Source organism: Eriocheir sinensis, chromosome 61, assembly GCF_024679095.1.
Source record: "Eriocheir sinensis breed Jianghai 21 chromosome 61, ASM2467909v1, whole genome shotgun sequence".
NCBI lineage: Eukaryota > Metazoa > Arthropoda > Malacostraca > Decapoda > Varunidae > Eriocheir > Eriocheir sinensis.
The window spans coordinates 2,779,235-2,791,366 of NC_066569.1; the positions used below are offsets into that span (position 1 = coordinate 2,779,235).

Genomic DNA, 12,132 nt, shown 5'->3' on the forward strand with positions numbered 1-12,132 from the left:
TTCAATTACGACCCTCCTTCGTCTGTCCAAGATTACGTCTATCGAAAAGTCTGTCAAGGGGAGCGAGTTTATGTCTTAAGCCGTTGAGTATAAATGAACCGACACGTGAAATCCATCTCCCCAACTACGTATGCGAGTGAAGTTTTACGAACACAACCCTTTTACGTAAGGTGATGTCTCGTTAAGGTACACAGTTTTAAGCAGGATACCGAATACGGCATTATGTGTAAGAGGGTCTTTTTATGCTTCGATTACGGCCATCCTTTGTCTGTCCAAGGTTACGTATAGTGAAGTCCGTCGAGGTGAGCAAGTTTACGTCTTAAGCTGTTGAGTATAAATGAACTGACACGTGAAATCCATCTCCCCGTCTACGTATGCGAGTGAAGTTTTATGGATACGAGTTTACGAGACAGATTGTACGTATAGTTCCATAGATATATCGTCACCTTGGTAAACAAACCACCTAAGTCATTATTTTCTACTTTACAGGAAATCAGAAAAGAACTCTCATGATCTCATTTGGCTTATTTAAATCTTCTATATTCCTTCGTTTTTTATTTCTTTACAATCTTTTCCATGTTTTGTCTCTTTTTTTATTTCTTTACAATCTTTTCCATGTTTTTTCTTTTTTTTTTCTTTTGCCTCAGCACATTTTTCATTAAACCAGTCCTTTTTTCCTTTTTTTTTTAGGTTTGTATTCTGGTACAAATTTCATAACTCCTGATTTATACGCCTCCATGAAAATATTGTACTTTTCCTGCACTTCACTTGTTCTCTTTAACTCATCCCAGTCCAGCTCTCCGTAGTATTTCCTGAGGTTTTCCGTGTCTGCCTTCCTATAGTTTAAGATTTAGGCAGGAATGAAGAGGCCAATTCTAGAACACTCAACCCCTGAATGACCAAGGCAACTGTACAAAAATGGGCATCACATGTTGAAAAGTTGATGTAGACAAAAACCTGGAAATCGCTGCAAAATGACTTGGGCGATTATTTTGTGAGGGTGACGATATATTACGTAAACACTCTGGCCTGTATTCGTAAAGTCTTGTCACCTCCGTTCGTCCTTTAAAAAAGACTCTCGTGGTAGAAGTTCCTGGGGTTTTCACGGGACTGTTTTGTGACCCTGGTGATAGTTTGACCCGACTTCTGTTTTGTGACCCCGGTGATAGTTTGACCCGACCTGTTTTGTGACCCTGGTGATAGTTTGACCCAACCTCTGTTTAGTGACCTCGGTGATAGTTTGACCCGACCTCTGTTTTGTGACCCTGGTGATAGTGTGACCCGACTTCAGTTTTGTGACCCCGGTGATAGTTTGACCCGACTTGTTTTGTGACCATGGTGATAGTTTGACCTGACTTCTGTTTTGTGACCCTGGTGATAGTTTGACCCGACTTGTTTTGTGACCCTGGTGATAGTTTGACCCGACCTCTGATTTGTGACCCTGGTGATAGTTTGACCCGACTTCTGTTTTGTGACCTCGGTGATAGTTTGACCCGACTTGTTTTGTGACCCCGGTGATAGTTTGACCCGACCTCTGTTTTGTGACCCTGGTGATAGTTTGACCCGACCTCTGTTTTGTGACCCTGGTGATAGTGTGACCCGACTTCTGTTTTGTGACCCTGGTGATAGTTTGACCCGACCTCTGTTTTGTGACCCTGGTAATAGTGTGACCCGACTTGTTTTGTGACCCTGGTGATAGTTTGACCCGACCTCTGTTTTGTGACCCTGGTGATAGTGTGACCCGACTTCTGTTTTGTGACCCTGGCGATAGTTTGACCCGACCTCTGTTTTGTGACCCTGGTAATAGTGTGACCCTGGTGATAGTTTGACCCGACTTCTGCACCTGGAACAGGAAACTCACCCATGAAAACCCGGTTGACCTTTTCTGTGACCTTCGGAAACAGTCGTAATGGGAGACAGAGACGCCCTAAGAATACGTACTCGAGTCTTTGGTAATTACGTATGTACTGTGTAATCTTGTTCTCCACTCGACGCCTCGTATCTAAGACCCATGAAAATCCGGTTAACCTTCTCTGTGACCTTGGAAAACAGTTGTAGTTGGACCCAGAGTTGCCTTAAAAATACATACTCGAGTCTTCGGCAATTACGTATGTGCTGTGTAATCTTGTTCTCCACTCGACGCCTCGTATCTAAGACCCATGAAAGTCCGGTAACCTTCTCTGTGACCTTGGAAAACAGAGATGCCTTAAAAATACGTACTCGAGTCTCCGGTAATTACGTATGTACCGTGTAGTCTTGATGATCGCAGGGCAAAGAATACCCAAAGAATTTTTTACGTAAGTGTGTGTGAGTCTTGTTGTTTTAGTCATTGTTTACGTATAGATTAGATACATTTACGTAGCCTAAGAGAGAGTGAGAATATGTGTGTGTGTGTGTAATTAGAGCAAATATTATTACTATTATTATTATTATTATTATTGTTTATCAGTATTTTAAATTAGCCCTTATGGTTGTAGCTAAGAGAGAGAGAGAGAGAGAGAGAGAGAGAGAGAGAGAGAGAGAGACCTACCCCCCATAGTATATCACATAGTATTCAAGAAATCTATATAATGCTCAACTTCCTTCTCTTTTTGCAATTGTCTTCCTCTTTTTTCTTTGTTCTTCCTTCTTTTAATACTTTCCTTTCCTCTTTTCCCTTCCTCCATCTTCTCTTCCTTTTCACCATTATTTTCTTTTCTCTCTCTTCCTTATTCACTATTTTTTTCCTTCTTTTTCTTCTTCCTGCTTTTATTTTCCTTTTTTCTTTTCCCTTTCTCTTCCCTTTCTGCCAATCTTCTCTTCTCTTCCTTATTCACTGTTTTTTCCTTATTTTCTTTCCTTCTTTCTTCTTCCTTTTTTTAATATTTTCTATTCCACTTTTCCCTTCTGCCAATTTTCTCTTCCCTTTCATCCTTTCTTTCTCTCTCCCTTTATCTTTTCTCTTCCTTATTCACTAGTTTCTTCCCATTTTCTTTTCCTTCCCTTATTCCCCTTCCTCCCTCCTCCTCTTCCCCTGTTTACCCACTCTGCATCTTTCCCCGTCACAGGTTACGTATCCAATCGAAGCCAAACCCATAAGTGCCATTACACGTAGGCAGTCGTAACCTGCTGCCTCCAAATGTTCAATTCACGTACTGAATAATATATCGTTCGGAGCGCTTACGAATACCGCTGTCGTTGTACGTAAGAATAATATTGTCGGCGTGTGTTGGTTATGGATGTTCAGGTTGAGTTATTACGAAAGGCTCACGGCACAAGGAATCATAGTTGCCGTATGTCATAGTGATGTCTAGGGATGATTGATTTATGCAGTTCGTGTACGTAATTTCTTTTTACTTAGTCTTTACGTACGTACTAATAAATTTTTCACGTGACTTTTTACGTAATATTTTTCCTTAGTCTTTACGTACGTACCAATAAATTTTTCACGTGTAGCAAGTTCATTTACGTAATATTTTTTCACGTAATATTTTTTCCTTAGTCTTTACGTACGTACTGATATTTCTTTCATGTGTAGCATATTCGGTTACATCCATTACATATCTGCATACGTAAAGATGTTGTTAGGTTACGTAATAATATTGTTTGTGTGTAACTAAAATTAAAGTTTGCATCTGAGGTAATATCGACATTTTTTTTTGTACAACAAAGGAGACAGCTCAAGGGCTCAAAAAAAGGAAACAATAATAAAAAAAAGCCCGCTACTCGCTGCTCCTAAAAAGAATCCAAAGTTCATCTACATCAACTATTTCTTACGTAATAACAATACCTGCATACGTAATGACTGCCTACGTACCCATAGCCTGCCTTCCAGTGTATGTGTATGTATGTATGTGTGTATATTATTGTATATCTCATAAGTACCATATCTTGTTACCTATTCTGTGAAGTGTACAAGTTTCTGAATACATAAAGTTGTGTATAGTGAAGGTCTTTCATCACTCCTTTCAAAGCCTGGACTAATAGAAATTGATAAGTCTGTTTTTACACCAAGACAGCAACTGGGTAAGAAGGAGGAGGAGGAGGGATAGAGAGGAGAATGATTTAAGAAGGAAGAGAGAGAGAAAGAAGAGAAATAAAGACGAGAGAGAGAGAGAGAGAGAGAGAGAGAGAGAGAGAGAGAGAGAGAATGATGGACTAACAGTAATTGATGTCTGTTTTTACACCAAGCGAAGCCACTGTGCCAGACCATGTGTTAGGGCTGAGGGGCCACATCCTTAACCTCTTGACTGTGGATTTCCTACCAGAAGACATCACCAAGCTACAGGAATGGAGCAAAAAGTGTCTGCTACAATTCAATGAAGAAAATGTAAAGTCCTGCACCTTGGGAGGGGATATCCAGCACACCAATACCACATGGGAAACACTCCACTATCCACCACAGAGGCAGAGAAAGACCTGGGAGTGTATGTTACCAGGCTACCAGTGAAGGGATATCCAGCACACCAATACCACATGGGAAACACTCCACTATCCACCACAGAGGCAGAGAAAGACCTGGGAGTGTATGTTACCAGGCTACCAGTGAAGGGATATCCAGCACACCAATACCACATGGGAAACACTCCACAATCCACCACAGAGGCAGAGAAAGACCTGGGAGTGTATGTTACCAGGCTACCAATGAAGGCAAAATCCGTGACAATTGCAGTGGACGGGTTATGGCTTTCGTAAGAGTTTGGGGGTCATTTCCAGGGGTAGTTTTATGACCCTGGTGGTAGTGTGACCCTTCTTCCGTACCATGAACCAAGGAAACCACTCATTAGAACCTGACTGATCCCTTTTTTGACCTTTAGAAATAGTTAACATGTGGGGTGGAAGCATTCTGAAACTGCATCACTTGACCATAACGTAAGATTCTGAAAGGCAAAAATATATAAGTCAATCGTCCTCTACGCCTTCTTTCTCCCTTCGTAAGCTCCGCAAGGTCGAGGGAAGGACTGAGAGACGAGAGGTTGAGGCTTTTCCGGTTTAATAATAAAATCCAATTGTTTACCAAAATAGACTTTGGCGATAAATACATTAGTTATTTTATTATTATTATTATTATTATACATCTGCTTAATTTAGCGTAGACGGCACTGGGTTGAAAAGAGGAGAAGGAGGAGGAGGAGGGATAGAGAGGAGAATGGTTTAAGAAGGAAGGAAAGAGAGAGAGAAGAGAAATAGGAGACTAAAGAGAGAGAGAGAGAGAGAGAGAGAGAGAGAGAGATGACAGAGAGAGGCAAAGAAGAGGAAGAAAAGGATATGGAAAGAAACAAGGAAAGAGAATAAAGGACAAAGAAAGAGAAATAAAGATAGAAAACGATAAACAGAGAAACAGGAAAGAAAATAAGAAGAAGAAGCAAAGAGAACCAGAAAAAGAAAGAAAAGAAGAGAAAGAGAACAAAAAAAAAAAAAAGAATAAGAAGAAAAGAAAGAAAGAGACGAGAGAGAGAGAAAGAGCAGAATAAGAAGCAGAAAAGCAAAGAGAAGAGAGAAGAAGGAAGGAGGAGGAGAAAGAAGGAAGGACGTACATAACATAACCGTAAAAATTAACACTAGGAAGATCTTGCCGGGACGAAATTATTAAAACTCTGACTCACCAACACACACACACACACACACACACAGACACACACACACACACATACACATATCACCGTAGTAGTAGTAATAGTAGTAGTCGTAGAAACAGTAGGAGAAATACGTAATACAATTTGTACTGGACGCAAGACTGTACAGACAACACGTACACTCTTCTATACGTAATATTGGCATCGCGATAAACGAACCGACCGACCGACGACACGCTTTACGTAAAGCCGCCGATAGAAATGCAATAAAAAAGTTTACGAGTGGCGGCGGAAAAACGCGCTCACCATCTCGAATCTTAACATACGTAATGCCGAAATACGTAACAGTAGTTGAGACAATCCTTTGAGGCACAGTAGTAGTAGTAGTAGTAGTGAAAGTAGTAGTAGTAGTAGTAGTAGACGTAATAGTACATACGTAGGGACGACCGAACCTTAAACGCTAAAAATATATATAAAAATTGCCGTTAAGCTCATCGGGAAATAGCGAGTTCGTATGTACGTAAAAAACTAATGATTGCCTTGCTGGGGGACACACACACACACACAGCCCTCCCTCAAGCACTTTCTTCCCCCCACAGCCAAAGGAAGCGGTGCACAAAGAGGTGATTCATCCATAGTAAAAATATTGCAATCTGACCCTCGTGGTTGTTGCCAGAGCCCGAGTGTCATAAGCGACGTGAGTGTGAGAGAACGGACCTTGTGGCACTGTGCTCAAAGGGATTCTGGCACTTATGAATGAGGGAGGAAAAGGAGGAGGAGAGAAGGTGAGGAGGAAAAATAGTTACACCTTTGATAAGCCCGAGATGAAAGACATAAGACACACACTAGCTCCGACACTAAACACACATGAAACATAAAAGGTCACATACGTAACATAGTCATCTCTTAAATAGTACGGTTTCCAATAGTTCGGTTTTGTTTTTATGTGGATTTTCATAGATGATTTTTTTAAGATTTTTGAATTCCCCAATGAGCAGGAAGTTTAAATATCCTAAAAAGATCTTCTATTGGTAACCGTACTATTTGAGGGACGAGTGTATCTGGTAGCATAAAACTTCCCCAAATGCCGAGGGAAAGACAGAATCATTAGGTCCTACGTATAACAAGGCCGAGTTGAAAGACGTAAAACAGACGATAGCGCTGAGCCATGGACGTAACAGGCATCGTATCGCGTCCCCCGCTAGTCTACGAAGGGAGATCAAGTCGTAATGTGTGATAAGGCATAGACGTAAGCGTTGAGTGGCACTGTGAGGTTCGTAATGCTCGTAACTGGGTGAGGTTACGTCTCATAGCATGGGGACTCGTAGGGACATTGTTGGTAAGTCTTGTGATAGGAAACAGAGTGAGCGAAAGAAGGAAAAGGTGAAGAAGAAGGAGGCAGCGTGAATTGGACGAGAAGGAGGAGAGAAAAGGAGAAGGAAGGAAAGAAGGAAGGAGAAGGAGAAAAAAAGGAAAAGGAGAAGGAAGGAGAAGGAGGAGGAGGAGAGAAAAGAAGGAAAAGGAGAAGGAGGAGGAGGAGAGAAAAAAAGGAAAAGGAGAAGGAAGAAGGAGGAGGAGAGAAAAGAAGGAAAAGGAGAAGAAAGGAAGGAGGCAGCAGGAGGAGGAGGAGAGAAAAGAAGGAAAAGGAGAAGAAGAAGAAGGAAGCAACGTAAACTGGAAGAGGAAAAGGAGGAGGAGGAGGAGGAGGAGGAAGAGGAGAGACAAGAAGGAAATGGAGAAGGAAGGAAGGAGGAGGAGAGAAAAGAAGAAGGAAGCAACATGAACTGGAAGAGGAAAAGGAGGAGGAGGAGGAGGAGAGAAAAGAAAATGGAGAAGGAAGGAAGGAAGGAAGGAGACAACATTAGACGAAAGATATAAAATAATAAATAAAGAAATAAATGAGATATACCAAAACAACAAGGACGAAAGGGTAACACGGCGTAACAATCGAATACACGAAAGATCCGACACACACGCTTGCCCTCGTAACCACACCAAACACACGTCTCGAGACTCTCCCCTACGACACACACATTTCCCTCGTAACCACACCAAACACACATCTCGAGACTCTCCCCTACGACACACACATTTCCCCTCGTAATGACACCAAACGCACATCTCCAGACTCTTCCCCTACGACACTCACTCACGAAACCACTCCAGCGTCTCGTAAAACCTGACAAAAACCACATATGTAAACACACACACACACACACACACACGCACACCACACTCGCCGACGCACCTCCCAGTCTATATGAGTCTCGCCCTGTTGAGATACGCAAGGAGGACCTGATAGACCAACCTGTACTGGGCTATGGTCTGTACGAGGGCCATACGCTGCTGCCGTAAATGCTGGAGTACTTTCGGAGGGTCGAGCGGAAGGTTGTGATCTGTCGCCTCCAGTAACAGGTCGCAGAGGATGGTTACGCCCGACCGCCCGACGCCAGCCGAGCAGTGGACGAGGACGGGAGTGTTGCGGTTACGTCCAACGCCGCGGACCTCCTTGTACGTATACCGCCGTAGTGTTGACATCTCCTCCAGGAAGTCTGAGGGTGTGAGGGTGTGTGCAGGGGGTGTCAAGGCAAGAGATATCACAAGGAAAACAAATGAAATCACAATATATAGAGACAAGGAATGAAATAGAGGAGGAACCACTCACTGATGAAGCCCAGCAGGTCCTCGGGGCAGCCATGGTCGGCCCAGTCGGTGTATTGGAGGTGCCAGATGGTGCGGCTGCGGCGAGACGGGGCGTGAACCACCTGCAGACGGCTGGTGATGTGGGAGCCGGTGACCGTGCTGTGTTTGCGGAAGACTCGGTACTGCGGTGGAGGAAGAGGAAGTGGATTAGAAGTGGAGGAAAGGAGATATTGATGGAAGGAAAGGAAGGGAGGAGGGAGAGGAAGCAGATTAGAAGTGGGGGAAGGGAGAAATTGATGAGAGGGAAGGAAGGAAGGAAGGAGGAAATAAGAAGGAGGAGGGGGAAGTGGATTAGAAGTGGAGTAAGGGAGAAATTGATGAGAGGGAAGGAAGGAAGGGAGGAGGAGGAGGATTAGAAGTGGAGGTAGGGAGAAATTGATGAGAGGGAAGGAAGGAAGGGAGGAGGAGGAGGAGATGAGAGGAAGAAGAATGAGAAGAAAGGGAGGAGGAGGAGATGAGAGGAAGAAGAATGAGAGAAGAAGGGAAGGAAGGAAGGGAGGAGGAGGAGATGAGAGGAAGAAGAATGAGAGAAGAAGGGAAGGAAGGAAGGGAGGAGGAGGAGATGAGAGGAAGAAGAATGAGAGAAGAAAGGAAGGAAGGAAGGGAGGAGGAGGAGATGAGAGGAAGAAGAATGAGAGAAGAAAGGAAGGAAGGAAGGGAGGAGGAGGAGGACAGATAAATCTCCTAAATCCTAATCCTTTTTCTTCCTCCTCTTCTTCCTGTCACTCAGAATAAATACACACACACACACACACACACACACACACCTTCATATTCCTTCCTTCCTTCCTTTCTTCTCTCTCTCATTTCTCTTCCTTATTTTCTCATATTTTCCTTCCTTCCTCTTCTCCTCCCTCTCTCCATTTGCTTCCTCTCATCTCCACATCCTCCTCCTCCTCATCTCTCTCTCTCTCTTATCTCCCTCTTTCCAATCAATCAACAAACTCTCTCTCTCTCTCTCTCTCTCTCTCTCTCTCTCTCTCTCTCTCTCTCTCTCTCTCTCTCTCTCTCTCTCTCTCTCTTTCCAATCAATCAACAAACTATTTCTCTCTCTCTCTCTCTCTCTCTCTCTCTCTCTCTCTCTCTCTCTCTCTCTCTCGAACGCAAACCCCAAAACACATGTACCACAACACACGACGTAACACCGCAGCAGCGACGGCAACACTCACCTGACTGCATTCCACACTGGTGTTGTCAGTCTGGGGCCAGTAGGGGAAGCTCTTGCTGGTGGCCGTGTCCCCAGTTACAGATGTTAGCATCACCACCAGGTACACGTCAGCCTCCCACACGCACTGCCAGAAGTGGGACACCGTGTTTGCCAGCGGCCCTTGACAGCATATGTAGAAGCGCTGACTCTCCCCGACACTGGCCTGAGGGGGAAGAAGAGGATGAGGTGGAGGAGGAGGAAGGGAAAAGGAAATAAACCAAGCAACTGAGACCCATATCAAACCTAACCTAACCTTACCTAATCTAACCGAACCCAAACTTGACCCCTTCACTATGGCCAGGCCAAAACAGCGCCCCGCGCCGTATCCAAGATCGCAGTGCGCGCCAAATTTCAAATGTTGCTATTGAATATAACAAGTTTTCAGCCATAAACTCAACACAATCATCATGTATTATATACGAAAACATGCAGAATTAAATGGTGCACATAAAGAAACAGAAATCAATTGATAATTTTGAGATGTAAGCATAAATATAGATAAAATAACTCGTATATTGATTAAAGCGAGCCAGGATGCAGTATGCGCGTCCTCGGATATGGTACGGGGCACACAAGGACGCAGTATACGCTTCCTCGTGTTGAAGGAGTTAACCTAATGTAACCTAATCAAAACCAAAACCTAACCTAGCCCAACCCAAAATTAACCTAACCTAACCAAACCCCAAACCAGGCCGCCCTACCGTGATATGCGAGGCGTTAATATATCCGCTCTTGTTGTCCTTGGTTGGGGTGAGCTTGACGCGGTTCTCCTCATACGGCACGATGTCCTTGTATCGGTTTCTAGGGGTGTTGTCGGCCTTGGTAGCGGTGGTGAAGTCCGCGCCAACCTTGATCTTGGGGATGGCTTCGAATTCTTGTAGTATGTCACCCTTGATGAGTCGGGTTTCCAGCTGCACCGCCTGTGTGTGAGAGAGAAGAGGAGGTAGAAGTGCGAAAAATGGAAGAGGAGGAGGAGGAGGAGATATGAGAGAGGAAGAGACAGACAGAAAGGGAAGGGAAAGATGAGGAAGGAGGGGATTAGAAAGAAATATGAGAGAAGAGGAAAGAGAGAGAAGAGGAGATAGATGTGAGGAATGGAAGAAGAGGAGGAGGAGGAGGAGATATGAGAGAGGGAAAGAGGAAGAAAGATACAGGGGAAGGGAAAGGAAGGTGAGGAAGAAATATGAGAGAGAGAGAGAGAGAGAGAGAGAGAGAGAGAGAGAGAGAGAGAGAGAGAGAGAGAGAGAGAGAGAGAGAGTGGCAGGTGCGGGCAGCGCCTGCCACACAGTTAATCATGAGACTGAGACCATTCTTCTGTGGCCGGGACGACGGGCACCTCGCTGACCAGTGTCAGAAGAAAGGGGCAGGCAGCAAAGACATCAGACAGGAACGACTGCTTCGACAATCCTGTCTGAACACCAGCCACCCATCACCCAGCCTGCTCCCCCCAGCAAGCGCGGGCACGCCCCCCTACCCATCCTGGCCTCATCCCCGCACATCCCTTCCGCTGATCCCCGATAAAGTCACTGGACAGCGGCCTCAAGATTCTGTCCGTCCATGAGGCTTTAGGACCAACATCGGGAGCTCTGACACCGGGGAGCAACTGCGCCCTCAGGCACCACATCGACATAGTGGTGACAGTGGAGACCTTCCTGACGATACATGTGCCACCTGTGATAAGATCTCCCGAATACTCGCACTGGGCCAGACGAGACCGCCACACAGGACAGGGGAGGCATTGCTGTTTGCCACCGCCTGCAGATGGACGCCCTCACCACAGACACTCCTGGAAATGGAGATGATGTTCCTCCGCATCATTCTCGAGGACAGGAGCGCTCTGCTACTCTGTGCCATGTACCGCCACAGTGGCAAGGCAGCGCCTCACCTACCTCACAGAGCACCTGGACGACCTTATGGCTGCCCACAGCTGTCAGTTGGTTGTGGGCGACCTAAATCAACACCTGGTGGCGAGGGCCTTCACCGAGCTCACAGCGTGCATGGATTGCACAACCATGTTGAGTTCCCGGCACATCAGCGTGGAGGCTCCTGGACCCTGTGCTCACAGACCTGCCTGCCCACTAGACCGTGTGGGCAGTTCCGACCACAATGCCATACTCACTACCATCAGCCTGGCCCGTGAAGAGGAACACCAGCGAGTCATCTGGCTGTGGGACCGCGCGGCTGCAAGGCAGGCCCTGGCAGCGACTGCTTGGGGCACAGTCCTTAACGGTGACCCACAACATGACGCCTCCGCCTCACCACTGTCCTCAATACCGTCCAGCAGCAACACGCCCCCACCGCACCTACTCATCCAGCCCAAAAGACCAGCCTTGGTTCGGGTACAGGTGCCAAATACAAGGCTTGGACAAGATATAAAAGACACCCCATGGAAAATAAGGCCCAACACAGACGAGCCTGCAAAAATATGCCGAGGACAGCAAAGTGGGCAAAAGAAAGGTGGGACGCCGACAGGAGGAGAAAGCTGTCCTCTAACCAAACCGACCAGAAACAGTGGTGGGGGCTGGTGAAGGAACAGCAAGGCCATACCCCCAGGAACGTGATCGCCCCTGAGGAAACCTGACGGAGACCTGGCCATCACCAGCCGGGAAAAATGACCTGCTGGCCTGTCACTTCAGTCAAAGATGACAACCCAGGAGCCAGACAGGC

General features: G+C 45.6%; 2 protein-coding genes across 54 annotated transcripts in view; both read right to left on the reverse strand.

Annotated features, from left to right (window-relative positions):
* Positions 1-884: 884 nt before the first annotated feature.
* On the reverse strand, positions 885-2,341 carry LOC126986121 (repetin-like). 50 transcript variants are annotated; one of them, XM_050841903.1, is made up of 7 exons: positions 2,176-2,341; positions 1,711-2,028; positions 1,463-1,640; positions 1,388-1,426; positions 1,265-1,351; positions 1,181-1,228; positions 1,006-1,146 (listed from the first exon to the last, which is right to left on the reverse strand). In XM_050841903.1, exons 1-7 carry the CDS (start codon positions 2,328-2,330, stop codon positions 1,066-1,068), a joined length of 906 nt encoding a protein of 301 aa, XP_050697860.1. In that variant the 5' UTR covers positions 2,331-2,341; the 3' UTR covers positions 1,006-1,065. The 50 variants fall into 50 exon arrangements, with proteins under 50 accessions (XP_050697834.1, XP_050697856.1, XP_050697821.1 ...); XM_050841877.1 differs by having other exon boundaries at positions 885-1,214; positions 1,323-1,532; positions 1,569-1,640; positions 1,747-1,782; positions 1,836-2,028; XM_050841899.1 differs by lacking the exons at positions 1,181-1,228; positions 1,265-1,351 and having other exon boundaries at positions 885-1,180; positions 1,357-1,476; positions 1,511-1,640; positions 1,747-1,782; positions 1,836-2,028.
* A 489-nt stretch (positions 2,342-2,830) lies between these two features.
* The window catches only part of LOC126986119 (tyrosine-protein phosphatase non-receptor type 14-like), a 29,717-nt gene continuing 20,415 nt past the window's right edge, over positions 2,831-12,132 (reverse strand). For all 4 annotated transcript variants that reach the window (XM_050841846.1, XM_050841843.1, XM_050841845.1 and 1 more), the window contains exons 18-21: positions 10,167-10,385; positions 9,428-9,628; positions 8,221-8,380; positions 2,831-8,107 (exon numbers count right to left, since the gene is read on the reverse strand). In XM_050841846.1, the coding sequence (XP_050697803.1) occupies positions 7,812-8,107; positions 8,221-8,380; positions 9,428-9,628; positions 10,167-10,385 (876 nt within the window). In that variant the 3' untranslated portion in view covers positions 2,831-7,811. The remainder of the gene's footprint in view (positions 8,108-8,220; positions 8,381-9,427; positions 9,629-10,166; positions 10,386-12,132) is intronic.